At 33.0% G+C, this 21,283-nt stretch overlaps 1 protein-coding gene across 3 annotated transcripts; it reads left to right on the plus strand.

Moving 5' to 3' along the window:
- The first annotated feature begins 1,799 nt into the window (after positions 1 to 1,799).
- Positions 1,800 to 15,373, plus strand: LOC116774744 (cytochrome P450 4C1-like). Of its 3 annotated transcripts, XM_061524038.1 has the most exons (11): positions 1,800 to 1,851; positions 2,136 to 2,286; positions 2,979 to 3,068; positions 3,188 to 3,298; positions 4,226 to 4,411; positions 6,394 to 6,590; positions 12,837 to 12,906; positions 12,975 to 13,167; positions 13,795 to 13,946; positions 14,032 to 14,205; positions 14,315 to 15,373. In XM_061524038.1, exons 2-11 carry the CDS (start codon positions 2,148 to 2,150, stop codon positions 14,479 to 14,481), a joined length of 1,479 nt encoding a protein of 492 aa, XP_061380022.1. In that variant the 5' UTR covers positions 1,800 to 1,851; positions 2,136 to 2,147; the 3' UTR covers positions 14,482 to 15,373. The 3 variants fall into 3 exon arrangements, with proteins under 3 accessions (XP_061380022.1, XP_061380021.1, XP_061380023.1); XM_061524037.1 differs by lacking the exon at positions 1,800 to 1,851 and having other exon boundaries at positions 2,021 to 2,286; XM_061524039.1 differs by lacking the exons at positions 1,800 to 1,851; positions 2,979 to 3,068 and having other exon boundaries at positions 2,023 to 2,286.
- Positions 15,374 to 21,283: the final 5,910 nt, after the last annotated feature.

Genomic DNA, 21,283 nt, shown 5'->3' on the forward strand with positions numbered 1-21,283 from the left:
TTATACTAGTAAATTATCCTAAACGGGAGCACAGGAATTGCATTATTTAATATAATTATCTCCTTCAATCGGACAACAGGATATATCAATCTTTTCAGGCTTATATTCTTCTGTTTTAGATCTTACATCTGGATGAAACAATAAGTTTCCTCCTTTTTACAACTAAGAATTGGATCTTGTTTCCGTGGATTTGTATTTCCTGGCATTGATGTACAAAACTTTTTGGGATTCCAACCTGGCCTTTTCTTCCAAATGACAACAAAATAGCACATCACCCAAATGGTGATACACAGATTACCGAGAATGGCTGTGGGCCTAAGGGTAGTCCTGAAATTGAAAATGTTGAAAAAAAATGTAACACATATTCACATGCTGAATTGCAAAGAGTTTGACTTTCATTCAGTTAAAACAGAAAATTTCCAGCCCAGTAATAAAAATAAGAAAATGAAATTTTTGCTTAACGTTTAGTGCATTATTTATTTTTTCTATAAGACCTGAAATATTTCTAGAATGAAATATAATTTATATTTTATTTTCGAAACTTCTCAGTCACTTGGCTAGAGTTGTATAAACGCCCAAAATGGCCCAAATGAATGGGCCGAATATGTAAGGATAGCTTTAAAATAGTATAATATTAATTCCGCAATACACAAAATTTCAATTTTTATCCAAGGTAATCCAGTACCCAAAGTGTGACAAACATAATACTGAGATCTAAGATTTTCGCGAGTATTCATTTAAATGAAACTAGTATTATTCGGATTTACTACGCGGATTTTATTATTTAAAAACTACATAATCCCGACGTTTCGATTACTTTGCAGCAACCGTGATCATGCGTAGTAAATCCGAATAATACTAGTTTCATTTAAACATAATACTCTTAATTGTTAATATATTGTTATCATATAAACTTTAAAAGAATCCTTGTGAAAATTTTCCAATTATACGTTGAAGTTTTTGTTTGGTTCCTATTTATTACGGATCTTGTTTAGAAAAGTGTATTTCTGGGATTCTAATCGAGCATAAACACTTTCCCAAACTAAAATATGTGTTATTTAGATAGGTTAACGTGTTATTGGGCTTTTCATAAATTCAGGCAAAAAAACAAACATACCTACTGTTTAATATAGAAGTTTATACAAGTTCAAATTATAGATTTAACATTTTTGAATACTATTTAGAAAATTAATTTAGGACAAGGCCCATTGCGGAAATTGTTCACCTGTAACATTGCCCTAAGTGGACACGATGTCTAGAGAAATTTTTGAAGTCGAAACAGATTGATTTGGTGATTATTGTCAATATGTTTATTTCTAGTCCTTTGACTTTGTCCTCGATGACGTTGAAGCAACTCAGCTTTGACTTATGCTATGGAAATATAATTTTTTTCAAGTTGGCGGCAAACTAATTGACATCGTTTTAAATTCAGTATAGCAAGTATTTTAAATGCTTGTCGGTACTCAAATGAAAGGGTTTGCGGAGAAAACCACTAACAAATGAATATTTACTTCCAAACTGTTTCATTCGGGGTACCTAAATATTAATTTCTTAAGTAATAAGGAGATAATAATAACGTTAAATAAATTAAAAAATCAAGTACTACAATTTCATTCATTATCAAAATAATTATTTTTATTAGAATATTATAATCTCAATAATTAAAACAAAATTAATTCATGAACTTACAACACCTGTATATTTATAATCTTTTAAAGTTATAACGGTTTTGTTGATCAAATTTGCATGCATAATTGAACAAGTATGAGCTTTTTTCTAATATATTAATTCGACTTTGATAGGCATCAAGTCAGTTGTCATTTATAGTTAGTTGTGTAATCATCAACCAAAGTTGTTGGACACTTGCTTTTTTAAATTTAAAATATTTTATAATAAAATATTTATTTTAATACTTTATTATAATCATATATTTAAAACGTATATTAAATAATAACTTTCATTTACTACGCTTATTTTTTTCTAGTTCTTACGACCTATTAATAAAAAGCATTAGTTATTTTATATTATAACGAAGTACCTTAATTTATCGCAGCTCATGTTTGTGTGCTTATAAGAACCTAATTCTTATATTTTCGTGATTATTTATTCTTAGTAATATTTATAATAAATAATAGGTTAGATTCGAGATGTTTCTGTTAATATTGCTGTGGACGTTGATATTTCTATTTTGGATGTGCTTGAAAAGAGATACAAATAAAGATGAGCCACCAACATTGGTTAATTTAGACTGGAGAAAACTATACCGTCTTACAGAAGACACTGAAGGTACGTAACATAAACCTGTAGAGCTAACGTTTTACACTGTACTTATTGAGGCATATTTCTTATTCACCTTTTACCCACTTCAGATATCCTAAAGGTTTTCGAAAAAGTCATTCGGTAAAAAAACATTTCATTTTTTATATTTACCAGTACCGGGGCTAAATAAGACGTTTATGATATCGTGGATGAAATAGTGTGTATTATTTGATTTAAAATAAAAAAAAGACGCCTGTAATTCTGAACTAAAAATAAGTTAGAGATTTTGATTATGTTTAACTCAATTAAAAAACACGTTTTGTATCGTTAAGTCGACTATAAATTCTATAGTTTTTGAAAATAATTACTTAATTTTTGACTATCACTGTCGCATCAGCCTTGAAATCGCAATACTATAAGAAATATCAATCTTTCAATGACTTTAAAATAACCGTTAAATTTACTATTAAAGTTAAGTATACTTAAATATAAGTTAAATATACTTTAACTCATTCGTATTAATGCAACTTCGTTAGAATAAAAAAAAACTGTTTGGAGCATCAGATATTAAATATAACTTGATTGGAAACGTGTACTAATATTTATTTTATAAATAATTATTGCTTATTATTATTGTTTTAACATCTGCAGAGATATTTTGAAATTGTCTTTTGACATTAAATATACAAATAAACCACTTAGACTTATTTGTATTGTAGGTTTCTGGAGTCTCATAAAAGAAATAAGCAGAGAGTGTCAAAAACAAGATGGAGTTATAAAAGTGACTATAGGCCCTAAAACCTTATATGGTATATATTTTTATAATTAAATTATCTTGGCTTGGTATATAACAATTTATTAAATTTGTTTATTTTTAATTCAACAACTTTGAAGTAATGCAATTATTTCTATCATATTCATATTTCAGTTCTAACAGACCCTGAAGATAGTTTGACTGTGTCAAATGCGTGCTTACATAAGGATCGTGTTTATGACTTCGCAAAAAACTGGATTGGAAATGGCCTCATCACTGCGTCTTGTGAGTAACTTGAACTTTTGTAAAAATAGTATAGAGAATAGAAAATATTACATTTTTATTCATCGCTCATACTTTTTTTAAAGAAACTCGCTAATATTGAACGTAAAGCAGCGTGTTATATTTAAAAAAATATGGGTAAAAATATGTGTTTTTTAAAATAACACCTTGGTTATTGCCAGAACTATCTATCAGAACATAATGCCAGAACTATCTATCAGAACATAATTTATGCATATACTCATTAACAACTTAAAAATAGAAACTAAATTTACATATAGTCAGGCGGAATTCGATTTGAATAAAAAGGCTATCACCGAAATAAGACTACTTATTGTAAATGTCAAGTTTTGACCTTTACATCTAGTAATACTTCAAATAGTTGTAACATTGTATGAATCTTTAAATCTCGACATATAAAAATCTTACATTTCATATTCTTCCCCCAAACACGAAAACACGTAGTATCAGAAGAACAACAAAAAAGTAATTGATAAGAAACAAAAAAATTAATTTATTGTCCAAAATACAAAGATGTTACTAATTAATGAAAACGAGTGTCATTATAAATATCCGACCTTTAACTTTGTACATTAACATATCATATTCATGAAAAACAGATCAGAACGACTTTTTTTAAAAACAATTTAATTACAGCTAATTAAATAACAATGGAATTCTGTAAAATAGTTTCCATGACGTAATAAAGGTTTTTAGCATTAAAATAAGAAAAAATAGACCTTATGACGCGCCGTGTAATGATAATATTGCTTCTGATTATATCAATATATGGCTTCTTATTATACTTACAAAAATTAAACCAATCATCTTCTTTTGAATGATTCTTAATGAGATCTCAGTCCACAATCATATAAATATAATCTCATTAGAATATGCTTATGGTTCTGAATGTAATATTTATTTTTGCAGTGCCTATTTGGAAAATACATCGAAGAGTATTAGATCCACTATTCAGTACTCGTATATTGAATAACTTTATGGAGGTATTCAACAGTCTTTCTCGTGTTCTTATCAAAAATCTAGAAGTAGAAGTTGACAAAGGCCCCTTTGATCCCTATTATTATTCAAGACGGCATTCTCTGGAATTAATATGTAGTAAGTTTCTATTAATCTACGTTATCAAACATAAGAGCAATATTGAAAATATTTATATAGCTATTTATTAGGCTAATAATATACATAGATATTTAGTTTTAAGGTTTTAATATTTTTGTCAATATAGTCAAAAAAAAATTAATAAATTAAAACAATATCTCAGAACTAAAAGAGGTACCAACACTTACTCATATGATGTATATTATACACGAATAACAACCACATGAATATTTTAAAATTATTATGCCTATATTTTTACTCTTGGAACGAACATAATAAACATTTACGTATTTAGTTTTTATTCATTATAGACAATATTATGATTTTTAGTGATACATTGATTTTACACAATCCTAATAACTTTTTCTTATATTCTGAATGATAGTTTTCACTATCATTAAAATACTATGAGATGACCTCTAACTAAATAATGTTAATAAATATAAGAAGATACAAAATGTCCAGGTATTTTCGGGATGTAGTAAGATGGGGATACCGAAAAAACTTGCTATATCGGTGGCAAGGCAGTTGGAACTGCTAAGTATTTGCTGGTGGGATGCAAGGTACTCCTGGATGGCTGCCAATACACGCGTCGTCACGATAGGGTTCTGGAAATCATACGTGAAGCGATTAGACTTTTTGGGGATATGGCGGACATTGGCCTTTTTGCACGAAGACGAAACATTTTGCACGAAGACGAACCAGGGTTGCGACTTAACCCCTGTGCGAATAACAGAGCTGGGAATGAAATATTAAATTCATAGCATCCGCAACGGCGTTTGCGCAGATCGAAGGATCTTTCGAAGAAAAACAAAGCCGCCTCCAGGGGAAGGATGCGTAAAATTCTCGCAATCCATCCCAGTCTGCTGACTTGTAGTGCCATAGAAGACGTCTCCCAGGTGACAGGGGGGTTATTGTTTGCACTGATCGTGCCTCGGAGTGCCCCAGGCAGTAGTCAGATAACCCAAGGGATGCATTGACGGTCACCTGGTCGCAGTCCGGGCGAGTGGTCAGCAGAAGGTCCAACAAAGAGACCATTTCCACGCTGGGATATGGGAACTGTATAGGCACGCGTAGATACGGCTTGAGCTACCGTTGTCCACCCGCACTCATAACACTGACAGGTCGTTATGTTCAAGATTTTGACAACACATATCCTCCTTGATGTATAAGTACACTACGGCCCGCGGTAGAAATACGTGCCGGTGTACAAAACTTTTATTTATTATTTTTGACAGCCATTGTTTTTTATATTTTGTTCAAGTGAAGGGAATGTTGAAATGTTGGTGATGATCCACCAACCATACTGTCAAAGAGCATTGCCCATAGTCTGAACTGAGGGTGCAGCTTTGTATGTCGCTGGCACGGGGGAAGGAATGGACTCCGGTCTGATCCGCGGCTGCAAACTGGGTTCCACTCCAGTCTCACACTCCAGTACAGTTAACAACGTACGGGCTTTTGTTATTGGCAGTGGGACAGTCTCCAAAATTGGGAAAATTCAGGTTCGGCTCCCCTACGTACCAATGGACGGCCAGCGGTGAACCGTTACATCGGGTCTCCCTGAACCCCATGCCAATAAAACACACTCAAAACCTCTAAAGTGACTTAGGCTAATGCAAGATACAAAGTCAATTCACACATCAATATCCCGGGAGGGGAAAAGGTGGGGAAAGAAAAAGGGAAAAGGTGGGAAAAGAGAAAGAGCATCCCGCTCTCCCGCTCATCGGACGAAACGCAGCCATTAAAGGCTACTTCACGCTGATTTTCTGTGAGGAGGTGGTACTTTCCTGGTCGAGCCAGCCCATGTTCGAGTTGTAATGATTAACCACAACTAGGTTCTAGACCTGCTACATAATAAATTTTTTGAATAAAACAAGAGTTTTGGGACGGGTTATAATTTATTCTCTCATTTTATTTATAAATATGATAGAGATTTTGTAATGTACACTTTAATAAACAGGTATATTTTGTGCATTTTACAGCGACTACTTTTGGAACGAAGTTAATGGACAACATTGAATGCAAAAATAAATACATGGAGAAGGTAGAAAAGATAATGAATGTAATAACATCTAGAATACAGGTTATTTTGTTACATAATAATTTTTTGTACAGTTTTTCAAGTTTAAAGAAGAAAGAAGATGAATATGTTGAGACACTGAGTAATATTACAAGCACAGTGAGTATGCTAATTTTAGCGTATATATATGTTTACACATTTTTATATAAATTTTAAATCGAATAAATTAATATAAAGAAAGAAAAATTAAATCATTGTCCAATAAGGAGTTTAATTTCATCAGTCTCATTTTTTTTGAAGAACAATATTACATCTTTTAAAAATAAATAAAAATTCAATAAATATAAATATATATATATATTCTTAGAAACAAGGTAAGAATTGACTTTTTAAAAAATAACATTCGATACAATTCCACTGCAAATTTATTAAATTTACACAAAAATAAAAACAATTCTAAATGAATAACTTTCAACTATCTTGATTTAAACTAATCGTTAAATGAAATCCGAATATAATACAATCGAAAGATTTAAACACACTTCGAAAATCTACTAACGACTAAACTATCACACCAACGCGCGTTACGAACGAAAAAAGAGCCCTGATGTCCTCTGACAACGGCTTATATGTCGTTTGAGTCTCTCCTACCCTCTCATATTCCTACATTGATTCTCTTCTACCCTCATATTCCTACACGGCCTTTCCTGACATGAGCACGTCCCCGGGCTCCTTTGTGTTTAACTTTCTTGACGTCCAAAACGTAGTATTAGCACCAAGGGCAGGAAATTCTTTTCATTCGCACTAGACGTATTCAGTTTTGAATGTCTTGACATTCCAGACGGGCTTGATTGCGGCTCAGTCCCCTCCACAGGCAGGTCAACCTCCGGAGGCAAGTTGGCGTCATGACACAACTCTTCTCCCTCATTGTCTATGTCTGAAATTGAGAAATATAACGGCAGAAATCTTTTCGATTTTTGATTTAACTCAACAGTAACATCATGGTTAACGTCAATGTAAAGTGAGCTAAACAAACATAGCCCACACAAAGTGGTTGTAAAAGATCCCAATAACCAACCACTTGGGGCGGGACTTGTCGGAAGATCGCCCCCTCACACCTCGTCAGAGACCCACAAGGAATTGCTTGAGGCATGACTTGGTGTGTGTGTGAAGGTTATTATAAAAACATGTTCCAAAACATACCATCTGATACAGGCAATGTTGGCCGACCAACATCCCATAAATAAACTCATGATCTTTTACAACCACAGCTCGATAGACAACTCACTATCAAAGTCAAGCTTCCGAACATACTAAATTAATTCCTAACCAAGAGACCAGATCCTCAGGATAACGTATCCGATGCACTCCAAGATAAACAATTATCCCAGGCCTATGGTCCCTCCTGGGATAACCGAACCCGATGCACTCCAAGGTAAACGGCTATCCCAGGCTCAACGTACCTCTTAGGATAACCGGCCCGATGCACTCCAAGGCAAATGGTTATCCCAACCTAAGCGTCCCCTCCGGGATAACCGGCCCGATGCACTCCAAGGCAATCGGTTATCCCAGACACAACACCACTTCTAGGACAACCGGGCCCGATGCACTCCAAGGCAAACGGTTGTCCCAGGCACAGCGCCACTTCTGGCATAGCCTGTCCGATGCACTCCAAGACAGCTATCCCAGACCCAGAGATCTAACCTCTAATACAGCGTGTCCGATACACTCCAAGACAAACGCTCACATCGTAACAAGTAACTCATGTCTCCTCGCTTTAACCCCAATACATTTAGAGATTTGTGTCAAAACAAAATTAAAATAAATAACACAATGGGATTAAGTTTCAATAAAATCTCAAAAGGAGTTTTAGTCAAAATTTCAGGCAGAATAAGGCAAATACCTCACCATCAAAGAAAGCAGAACACACATCGGGAGTCCATTCTCACTTCCACGGGACCATATATTCCGCAGCTGCTCGAGTCGATTTGCCATATGAGCCAGCTAACATCTGCAGCTCATATCGGCAGTGTGATAGTGTCTTCATAACCCGGTATGGTCCCCGCATACATGAGTCCAGCTTCCTTGTTGACTGAGCCACCTTGCTAACAAAAACTAAGGAATTTAGTTCAAAAGAGTGAGCTGTTTTCGTCTCTAGTTAGCATAGGCATCTTGACGAGTTTAGTTGGCACGAAGGAGTTTAGATGCCCTCTGACGACTCATTTGACGAAGGACTTCTCGATTACCACTTGAGCCTTCAACGTTTAGGATCAGCTGTAACCTCAACAAAACAGCTGGCCAAGTCCTTGACCCAATTAATAAAATCAGTGCTTTGAAACATTGAAACATGCGTCCCCGATCAGTGACAATTAATTTTGGAGTTCCAAAGAGAGACACCATGGTAGTGAAGTGTTGCTTTAGTTCGTCAGTGTCTTGTCGGAACATGGGATACAATAAACAAAATTTTGAAAACGCGTCTATAATAATAAGTACATGACGGTGACCGTCAGTTTCTGGTAGGGGGCCCAAGGTGTCCATATGGACTGCCTCAAATGCTACGTCTGGTTTTCTCCCATGAATGAATGAGCCGTGAAAGAGCACGAGCTACCTTTTTATGAGAAAGGCAAACCAAACAATGGGAAATGTATTTTTTTTTTCTTTGCAAATGTTCTCAACCCTGGGAACTAAAAGTGTTTTGTTATCAAGTCTACAGTTTTATCAACCCCTTGATGATCATGTGCGTCGTGAAAATACACATAAAACAGTCTATGGCCTTTTGGAATATAACAACAAAAATTAGGATTTTCACCAATAGGTGAGAGCTTGACTTAAAGGATGTCATAACGACTGAGGTTTAACTGCCCATTCACCAGTTTTTGTTTTAGAGAGTGAGTTTTCTCGTCAGAAGCCTGAGCAACTTGCGCCCAATTTAGCGGTCTTTTAATGGTACATAAGTTAACCGGATTGCGGCTAAGATAATCTGCATGGGACAAAAAACAACCTTTTCTATATTCCAGGTTAGAATAGAATTCTTGGAGGTATACCCACCACCGAGCCACCCTTGGCAACAAGTCTTTCTTACGTTGGGTAAGTTTTAACGCGTTACAATCAGTAACCACGATGAAGTGTGCAACCACAAGATAATGCCTGAAATACTCTAATACCTTAATCACTGCCAGCGTCTTCAGTTCGTACGAGTGCTACTTCCTCTCAGCCCCCTGAGTGAGTCTACTACAATAAGGCAGTACTCGTTTACGATTTCCCTTATGCACTCTCATCATGACGACTCCGTAACCAATCGAGCTCGCATCTGTGTAGTATTTCTATTGGCAGCGTAGGATCATAAATGGCGAGTACTGGCTCACTTGTAAGACAATCTATGATGTAGTCACGAGCGGCCTGTTTTTCAGCACCTCAATGAAAGTTAATTTTTAGTAAGTGCCGCTATGCAAGCAGCCCTTTGGGCAAACCCAACTATATACCGCCTAAAATAGCTAGCTAACCCCAGAAATTGCCTTACTTGCTTAAGATTTTTTTTGTTCGGCTGAATCAATTAAGGCCCGCACTTTCTGACGACTTGGCCTATCCTGACCTTTACTAATCGTACGACCCAGGTATTCAATAGTGGTAGCTAAAAACGAGCATTCCTTTATTATTTGCTTTTCAAGCAAATCTGTTATTATGTCACGACCACGGATCGTTTCAGCGTGTGAGAGTTGATATGACCGATTATACACAGGAATGCTAGATTTAAGTTTAATTGACATGCTGCCTATGTTTACGGTTGATGTAGCAGTTCCCGTAATAAAGTACCGAGAGAATTCATTAATTATCCTCTTAGTAACCCTCTCTAAATAGTTACCTACCAGAGGTGTATCAATTGTCATCGAAACATCAGACTGAACAATCATCACCATTCATTCATAAAATATGTGCATGGTTCGAGCCTAGATAACTTAACGCCCTCACTATTTGATAAACTCCCTGATAACCGTTCGATTTTGGGCCTCTTACTACACAAAGCTTTTTTTTGCCCCAACTGCCCACAGAAAAAGCACCTGATATCACTCAGATTACGTTTACGTGAATACTCCAGAGATCGTCTATCTGTCGTAACGTTTCACAATTCCGAACGCGAGTATAGTTGTCTCGAAACACTAATTGTATTTGGTTTAACATAGATTGAAAAGAATTCGGCTAAATCATTCGGAAATAGTTTAGCATTTGTCGCCGTAGCCCTAATATTTGGATCAATGACACTGCGAATAATTATAACCGAAATAAGCTCCTCATCGAGTCCTTGCACTATACGTAAGCAAAGTATCGACCGGCGTACATATTACGCGTACGTTGGATAGTGATCGGAATTCTTAGACATAACTTCAAACAATATTCCAGCAAAATCTGGTACTTCAGGACATAAAGGTTTGAATTCTTTCTTAGAATTGGTCCAACTACGGTAGCTAGACACCCATTTATTGAGCCAAGATTTCGCATCCCCTAACAAACAATTTCCTATTCGTGAAAGGCATTCTAAATCATTCCAATTGTTTTGAAACTTTCGCGCAATCAATTTGTATGCACTAATCGTCAAAATTGATTAGATTTGGGTCAAAGTTCGAAATATAGTAATACCGAGATTTTTCAGCCGTACTAATTGATCTGATGGCACTAGCAATGCAATCGGTAACACTCGCCTGTACTAATTCCAACGGTATACCCGCGTCGCCTACTTGTCGTGATCGAGCGAGGTCTCGGATCCTGATGATGATAACATTCTGAATGGTAGCTTCACGTCAAGTCACATGCGTCGGAGAAACCAGATGCCCTATCGACGATAATTTACGCATTCTATAGGGTACACGACGATCGGAAACGCGAGATATATCGCGGACGCGCGTTGGTGTCTGCAACTGTCGTGATGACTGCCTATTACAAACGCTACCGGGCGTCAAACCTTTGTAACGCAATTCCTTATAGTCGTGTGAATTCACCGACGCGCGGCGCGGCATGGACGAAGCCCTTGTTTTCGCCTCTAACGTTTTAAGACGAGACATCATTGCCTCCATATCAAGTCTCAACATGTTATTCTCATCAAAGGATTGCTCACGGGAACTATTACCCTGACTCTAGCTACGATCACGACGAGGATTACTATCAAGACCACTGCGGCTACAATTGCGTTCACGTTCAGACATTTTAGTAACAAAATAAAATAATTAAATAAGTGTGATCGCTAGAAATTAACGTATCAACAAACAAACGCATTAAAAGCTTACTCACCGCTTAATCAAAGTAATTAACACAAATTAATATTCCCGATAATAACGTAACACGATATTTAAAATAACTCAGTGTCTAAAAAAAAGTTATAATGAAATATTTAATAAAACACAAAAAAAATAATGTGTGGGTAAATTGAAATAACAAGGCCTTACCAAACGGGGTTCTCAAGGTACGTATCGCACTTCTGATCTTAGAAACAAGGCAAGAATTGACTTTTTAAAAAATAACATTCGATACAATTCCACTGCAAATTTATTAAATTTACACAAAAATAAAAACAATTCTAAATGAATAACTTTCAACTATCTTGATTTAAACTAATCGTTAAATGAAATCCGAATATAATACAATCGAAAGATTTAAACACACTTCGAAAATCTACTAACGACTAAACTATCACACCAACGCGCGTTACGAACGAAAAAAGAGCCCTGATGTCCTCTGACAACGGCTTATATGTCGTTTGAGTCTCTCCTACCCTCTCATATTCCTACATTGATTCTCTTCTACCCTCTCATATTCCTACAATATAATAACAATACAAAATAACAAATTATATAAGGTGGCAACCGGAGGTTCCCGGAAAACTACGAAAATTGCTTATATGTATATTATAATAAAAATTACATATTAAAAGTTATAACCTATACCTATGACTCCATGATTGCCCCGATGTTAGGATAGCAATGCCATTCCATAGCTTATTTGGTATCAGGAATCTTCTGGTTCACACGGCTTGGTGTTCGTTCTGCAAAAAATTAAAGCTCAATTCTAATACCAAAGAAAAAACGTAAATTTTTATATTCTTAGTAAGCATATTCCTAGAAAAAGTAAACGTTATTCAAAGTGTTTTCATGAAAATGTAATAGTTTTTTATTGTGTCCACAGTTTTATTCTCAATTTTTAAATTTTACACTCCATTTTTCTGTATTCATCTATATTTTTAATTATTTTTGTTGTTTTTGTCACATTTAAAATAAATATTATTTTTTTTATTTTAATCTCGCATTACTCATTGGTCCAATTTTAGTTATTGTTTTTTTATACTCATAAAAATAACAATTTCTTATGCTGATCTGAAAAGAATATGTTTACTTCACTATAATAAATTTGTTGTAGGTTCTCAATGAAATCAAAACAAGCTTTAAAGCAGAAAAGTCTTTGAATACGGATGAAGAGAAAAAAAAAGGTTCGGTATTTTCTTTTTCAAAATGATTACTTTTTATAAAATATCTAAAAATATCTTGCTTTTTCTAGGTTTCGAATTTGAACCATTTGCTGAAACTATTTTGAAAATTAGTGAGAATAATACGCAATTCACTGATCAGGATATAAGACAACATGTAGACACATTTATTGCAGCTGGTGAAGACACTTCCGCCGGGGTTATTATGTTATGTTTGATAACCGTGGGTTCTTATCCACAAGTGCAAAAAGAGATACACAAAGAGTAAGTACATATATATTATGATTTTTTATAGTACTTTATTTTATTGTTTCTAGTTCTGTTTTTATGATAATGAGTGGACCGCAATGTTGTGGTACCTTTATAGAACAGATGAAAGTGTATAAAAATAATAGATAACCAAGTAAATAAAGTCTACATCATAGCTATAACTTTTTTCTAATTAATTATTTTTGAACTATTATTTTTTAATTGCGGTAAAGGACAGTTTCCTTTTTTTTCTTAAGAAAGAACCATTAAATTATTTTAAAAAGTTGTTATAAAATTTGTCTTAAGCTATTATATCTCTAATTTAAAAAAAAACTTTATGGCACCTAGTAGTGTTTCTTCTTATTTAATGGAAATTTTACAAATGAGGAACTATTTTCTTTCAATTCATAGGGATTTAACTGAATTTTTCAATTTTCGAGATTTTGGACGCAGGTTGTAAGCTAAGCACGATATAAGTTACTAAAATATAAAAATTCTTCGGACTAGTTATTGAATGAATATTAAAAAAAGTTTTGATTCCAAAAAAATATATATACATTTTGTCTTTCTTCTTTGCCTTTGGCCACTTACCTTTATTTAAAAAATATTTGTGACTTAAGATTATAACACTTTAAATTTTAGGTTAAAACAGATTTTCGGTGATGAAGACAGAGATGTGACGAGAGAAGACCTTTCAAAACTAGTTTACTTAGAGGCAGTAATAAAAGAGACAATGCGTTTTTACCCAATAGTACCCATCATAGCAAGAGATCTGGATAAAGACATCAAATTAAGTATGTAATTTAATTGTCATTAATATTACACAGCAAGTTCTTTTTGTGAAATTATTGAATATTTAACACGTATGACTTTATTTAGGTAACTGCACTTTATCAAAAGGTCGTTCTGCAGTTTTATCGATCTATGGAATACATCGACATCCAATGTGGGGTCCAGACGCTGATGAGTTTAGACCGGAACGATGGCTTGACCTTCCATTAAATTATCAAAAGTATTTTGCTGCTTTTAGTTTGGGTCGCAGAATTTGTATAGGTAAACATAAATATTATGAATATCAATTTTTAAAAAATATTTTTATATAAAATGCAACAAAAAAAAATGTTTGAGACTTTGACTACATGATAACATTATCTTATCCCAGGAAAAACCATGGCAATCGCATCGCTGAAAGTTACTATGGCTCACATATTTCGAAACTACATAATTCATGGCGAACACACAAATATGAAATTAAAGTTTGAACTTACTCTGAAAGCTGTTTCTGGACATCATATTTCCATTGGGAGAAGAATCAAAAATAAACCATAATTATTGCAACCAACAATCCGATGCACCCTTATAGATAAAAACAAAATTACTTAAATCGTCCCGGTAGTATTCGAGAAATCAGGAAATATACATAATTAAAAGATTTCGACGAATTGAGAACCGCCTTCTCTTTTGACGTTGGTTAATATCAAAATGACTAAATATGTCATCCAACAAAGAACATCACACATAATACACCTTAAGTAATACCATTACTTAATGTGTATTAGGTATGCCTACATATTTTAAGTATTTTCTTCAACTTTCTCAGAATTTCATAATGAGGTCTTGTTGTAATTGGACCATCTGGGAAGTCTACCCTTATAAATAAATAAATCGAGATTGGTTGGCGTTGAAGTTTCCAGGTCATTTGTTTCACACACATTTAATGCTAATTTAAGACTTATATGGTTTTCTCATGGTTGCCATTGTCAGAACTGGATTAAATTGAAATTGGACCAAATGCATCAGCACCAGCTTTCAAATTAAAAAAAAAAACATTAATATCGCTTCAGAAGTCGAAAGTTCACAAACAAAACAAACATTAAAACAAAATACAAACGAATTAATTAGCTTTTCCTGTTTTGAAATAGCTGGAAAATTATAAAGTTTCAATGTTTTTAAATTAAAAATAAAATTCCAAATCACAATTTGATCTTAACATTATATTTGCTAGATTATGTAATCTATTTTCTGCTTCCAACTTTTATACTCGTACACTGAATACCACACACAGAGATTCTTAATCTAAAAATCATACTTATAATTACATATATACTTATATTAAAGTATCTGGAACATTTAGATGATTCTTGTAAATTTTTCAAGACCCAAGTAGTTGCAGCTATAAGAAATAACAACCATACAAACAATTTCCTGATTATATTTATTATTATCTTTTCTTCAGTAAGGTTAGGTTATATGTAAATAATGTTTAGAGTACAGACACACAATTTATTTTCATAAAATACTTTCTGTTACATTAAAATAAAATGATTTAAAGTACGTTTTTATTCTTTGTAATGGCTACCTTACTTGTTTACAGATAACAATATAAAAAAATTATAGAACCCCTGATGGATATTGAAATCAGACACTAGGGAAAACGAATTCTGTAAAATTTTTGACGTACCTCGACTGCTGACATTGCCAGTTAAAAATTCAAGTTAAAGTTAACTCTGTTTGAAATAAGGTACTTTTTACTTGATAAGGTCTGCCTTATCAAGTAAAAAGTACTTCATTTTATTTTCAAAAAGTTTGAGACAATAACTTAATGTCTAGATCACCCAGGAAATAAACTGAAGCTGAACTATTTACTTTTTGGACCGGTCAAACAAAGAAAATACACAAAAAAACATCGTTTGACCCATATGTACATAATCTTCGTAAAGTTATCCAACTTTCAGGTAATTTTTGTGCGTGCGTGGCCTTTACACTAGAAAACAATATCTTTTGTTATAGCTTATAAAAAAAGACCTAAAAATTATAAAAAAATACCTAAAGCAATAATAAACCTGTTAAGTGCAAGTAAAATATATATTAAGCACAGTAATTTGTAATATTACTTTAAGTTTTCTCTAGTTGACATGTCGTCGAGACACATTCCCACTTGATGCTATTTTATTCATATATATTGATATTGATATACCATGAGTAAATATTCATACTGTCTCTTAAAAAGATTAAACTTTCACATTTACAAAAGAAATCTCGATTTGAAATATCGTTAAGTATTCGCACCGAAAATCGCACCTTATCCTTGAGCGATTCACTACAACTGGTGAAGCCAATATGATGATGATTGTACATACATCATACCATGATGATCATTATTTAGGAAAAGAATTAAAAAAAAAATTAAATGAAAGATTGTCTGAGGACTCATTTCCAAGTTATCAATGGCAATTTAAAAAACGACTTATTTAAGTTAGACACGCCGGAAACGTCACGATTATAAAACCAGAAAGAAGTCTTTTCGTTTGGACAAAGGATTCTTGATAATGCCTAATCCTTAAGATACCAACACTGATAAAGACTGGTAAAAATTTCCTGGCCAGATTAATCAAGCTATAAATAAATTAAAATAAAGTGAATGCCCAAATATATAAATAAGTATTCTTGATTATAAATGTTATGTATTCTTTTAGTCCTTTTCCTACTTCTACCAAATTCTCTATTTCTATTTATTTTGGTTGTGTCTTTGGAAACCCTGATGCCACTTTCTTGCATTGCCCTGTCAAGGAAAGAATTTTGCCAAGTTGTTCTTCCTGTAAAAGACGAAGGAAGTAGAATGACATGTGGCTGGAAATGCTATCCAAGAATATGAGAAATGAACAATGAAAACTCATTTTATTGCATTCAAACAAATAACAACTAATAAATTTTTATGTTTAGTTACTAGCAGAATATAAAACATGAGTAAATGAACTCATAAGTTATAATTTACTTTATAATCAAGTAGGACAAGGGTATTGAGTTAGAATAGTATTAGACTCAAAAAGGATTATGCCTCTAAAGTAGTACGGTGTAAAGAACGAGACTGAAGAAACATGTAAAGGAAATTTCATAATATTTGCAGTATTTTTGAGACAATCATGTTATATTTTTGACGCAAATTTATTAATTATTAGAAATATTGTATATTTCTTTACGGCAATGTACTTGGTGCTATTATTTATATTTAAATTGAGTTTGAGTGGAGTTTTAAAGATGTGACCTCTGAATAAAAATTGTCCAAGAGAGACTTTTGTTTATTTTATAATAAAATTTCTTCCTGCGATACAAGACGTAAAATCAGCTGGTTTATTATAAATGACAATGAACGCAATTTATGAGTATTGTCAATATTATTGTCAAATATACTCCGTATGTAATGATGTCTAAGATTTTCGCGGGTATTCATTTAAACAAAACTAAGATTTTTTCGGATATCACTACGCGTTTTTTATTATTTTAGCAGCAACCGTGATCTCGGGAAAACGAGATGAAAGTTTCTGTTAGTTAATCTTGTTAGTTGTCATTTATTAATTTTCGCATCGTATCGTATCGCGGCAAATGCATGCAGAATGCGCTGTGTCTTGAGATCTTGCAGTGTGGTCTGGGACATACTATTTTATATTTATTAAGAGGCGGTCCCAGGCGTTGGACAAACAGATAGATATCTCAATGGTCACCCACACAACCTCATTCACTCACACTAGCCAGCACCCATCATAAAAAATATAAACCAAAACGTCAAGATTATGAAGTCGTATAATAATAATTAACGCGTAGTAATATCCAAAAGCCTTCATTTTACTATATTTGTATATTTGCATCATTAACTTTACTCCACTTACTTTAAAATTGCAACTCTGAGTCTAGGTACAATAAAAATTCGAATTAAGGTTACTGAACTATAAATTACCAAGTGGAAGAAAGAAAACCAATATAGTGTAGCCAACATCTAACCCTTAATATATTTCGTGTTACAACAAACAAACAATTTTCACAAGTAAAAGTTAATATCCTCTTTCAATAAACTCTTAAAAGAGTTATCACGAACAGACAGATGCTAATTTAACTTTCTCAATCATATTGAAATGGAAAAAGTTTCAACAACACCTAAGTTTTGAATATTTTATCATCGGTTTCGAGATCTTCAATGTGTCTGCTTAAGTTCTGGAATCGCGAATATAAAAAAATATACATTTTAATTATCTGTATTATTTGCAAATATATATTATTGGTATGACATAGTTTTTGAACGATATGGTGGTAAAAAAATCATAATCTATACTATATATATTGAGGATCATATATATCGGCGCAAGCAGCTTCAATGACGGATGCAGCATGAAAATAACTCGAGGCTGTCATCAATTATTATAACAACTTATTGGTCGTCGTTACTATTATTAAAAGTAAAACGAAATCAAAGACTGTTTAAAAGGAGAATAGAACTATGTTTCAATTCTGGTATAAATATGACGTCTGGACGCACGACAGCAGACTGCAGAGTTCAGCGAGTGCGGATCATAAAGAATGTGATTATGAAGAACCTTCGAGAAATACAAGAACATTTAGAAGAATTTAAGTTTCATTTTAAAATATCTGGAACGTACTGAAACAAGTGACGTCAGCGAGGCTGGCGTCCTGTCTTTAAAACAATGAATTTGTAATAAATCCGATATATATATCATGAATAAGAAATATTTATGTTTGTTTTTATCAATACTGAAATAAAAATAGATTTCTATTAAAGCAGCGCTTACTGGTCCATAACAATTACTTTATATATGCATATGTCTACTAATTGTACTATGAATCCGGAGTCATAAAAGTATATAAGGATATTATAAGTAAATATATCAGCATACATAATATGTCGCATCATGCTATTTAGCTACGTAAAATTTTCTGTTTAGAAAAACAAAGAAATGACGTGCCTTAAAAGGATTTACTTAGTTTGTAAACCGATTTGCCTCGCATATTTGCAGTGTGGTCAGGGACATAATATTTATTCCTTTTGGTATATATTTTTTTGTAAATAACGACAATAAGTCCGATTCCGTGAGAAATTCTATTATTTTTTGTATTAACCAGTCATATCGTATACATTATTATTGCGTTGCGTTTCATTTGCGTTGCGTTTCCCTTATCTGAAAGGAGAACAGTAATGGAATAAATAAATGAATAGAAAAAAGAGAATTGTTTTTCTTAGGCAATTTCTACACGTGTAGGATACAAAATATATCCTGGTGATTGCTTCAGACTCTTCCTTCGTGATTAGATCGTTATGAGGATATTTTGCAACGTAACAAATATTGTTTTTGAACTATAATTTTGATGGTACCGGTGCAAAATTTTGCAATTTCTCTAAGCTGCTAATGCTTTGGTTAACTATTTTTTGCTCTAACAAAATTTAAAATATTCAAACTAAAACAAAATAACATAGTTTTATTAAAATGTGTATTCACGAAGGTCTTAGATATAATTGTCTCAAACTGTTGAAGAGTTAATGATCGTTAAACTTAGTATAACATAGAACTAATGATCTTTGCTTTTGAATTTGATTTTGAAGTTTCGATTCCTATCACACGATTCTCACCAAAAAAAAAGGTTTATTCACGTTCTCAAAATGTATACTTCCATAGACAAATAACCAACGGTTACTGGCACGTTACATAAGTTTATTATCAAATAGGTTAATGACAAGTTAAAAACGTGGATATCCTGTTATCAATAAATATATGGTTTAAAGCACATTTAAATAGCTTCCATTTGTTTTTTTTTTCAAAGCAAAAGCTACATATTAAATTTGTTGACATAGATTGCGTTGAGCTTCAAGCTCAAAATACTTGTTTAATAAACTCGCAATAGGATTCTTAGGTACTGACAGCTAGTAATTAAAGTTTGAGAAAGTTATTGAAACGAATAAAATTCCAAGTGAATTTTAGAATAATTTAATTATAACTCAAGAACTGAAAACTCAGAAGTGTTAAGTTTATGATAGAAATCCTAAAATAATTTATAACAATATATTGTATTACATCTAAAAAGTTCTTATAGATTCATTTATAAAGTACAATAAAATGCTTTGTATAGTAGTGATGAAACTAAATTATCCAAAAAATGAGAATAACACAATAATAATGTCATAAATAGTTATATTTTATATTTATTGGTATTTTTTGGTTCTTGTATTTATAAATATAAATCAGGATTATATTATCGTCAAATTTACTTTACACTCTAGTGATGTCATAAAATGCAATGCATGAAAGCGAGATCAGGGCGATGATTGAATACATAATACAATACAATAAACAAAAAAATAATAATGTATATTTTAAGAATTAATGTTTATTTTAAGTGCATCATTTGTATGAATTAGCATTACAGTGCTTATAATAAATTGTTCTATATCTTTTACTAATTTAGAATAAGCCCGCTTAATGTGATTTAGGGATATATTAATTGTAATTGTATATATTGTAAGAACTTATGATTAAGACCCAGTGTCACCAATCAATGTTTAATAAATAATGTCTTGTTAAGGTATTTGATGGACTGTTAGATGTAGCGAGCGTCCCACCACGCCCTAATGTCTGTTTAAATGTATTATCAAGGCATTAATATTAACTTCTGATCTAGAGGTCCGTCAAATGGCTAAGGGACCTTTAATCTATTGTATTGTCAAAATTCAAATGTTCAATCCCACCCCTGTATTATTAATGTGGTGAATTAAAATTTCTTTTTCATACGATAAAACTTTTACCCCCCGGCTTTTCTATGACGTTGCACATTAGGTACTCTTTTCATCACTTATAACTTGAACACGCTTTTGACAGGTTACACCTAGTAAACAGAAAAGAAAGCTTTTTGTGTGCTAAACTTATGCAATCAACGATATATAAAATTTGGTCGCATTAGCTAACAAGTGACGTATCGAGGGATATATACGATCAAGGGAGAAAGTGGTGCTTCGTAGCAAAACGTGTTTTACACGCTATAACTTGAATTTTATCGTCTTATAACAAGAACGCATAATTTGGTAGCCGGTTATTTAACGTGTCATTTATATAGTAATGTCTTGTTAATTTTTCATCGTGGGACGTAAATATTTTGACGGAAATTATATAAGGTGGCGACCGGAGGTTCCAGGAAAACTACGAAACATACTTATATGTATATTATAATAAAAAATTACACATTAAAACTTATAACCTATACCTAAGACTACATGATTGCCCCGATGTTAGGATAGCAATACCATTCCATAGCTTGTGTGGTATCAGGAATCTTCTGGTTCACACGGCTT

Source organism: Danaus plexippus, chromosome 23, assembly GCF_018135715.1.
Source record: "Danaus plexippus chromosome 23, MEX_DaPlex, whole genome shotgun sequence".
In the NCBI taxonomy this organism is placed as follows: Eukaryota; Metazoa; Arthropoda; class Insecta; order Lepidoptera; family Nymphalidae; genus Danaus; species Danaus plexippus.

What these genes read in the sequence shown, in the direction of transcription:
- LOC116774744 (XM_061524038.1), top strand. Translation starts at nt 2,148, where the DNA reads ATGTTTCTGTTAATATTGCTGTGGACGTTGATATTTCTATTTTGGATG. An exon ending in TCTTACAGAAGACACTGAAG is followed by an intron (nt 2,287 to 2,978) that starts GTACGTAACATA and finishes TTTGTATTGTAG; the next exon opens with GTTTCTGGAGTCTCATAAAA. An exon ending in TGGCCTCATCACTGCGTCTT is followed by an intron (nt 3,299 to 4,225) that starts GTGAGTAACTTG and finishes TTATTTTTGCAG; the next exon opens with TGCCTATTTGGAAAATACAT.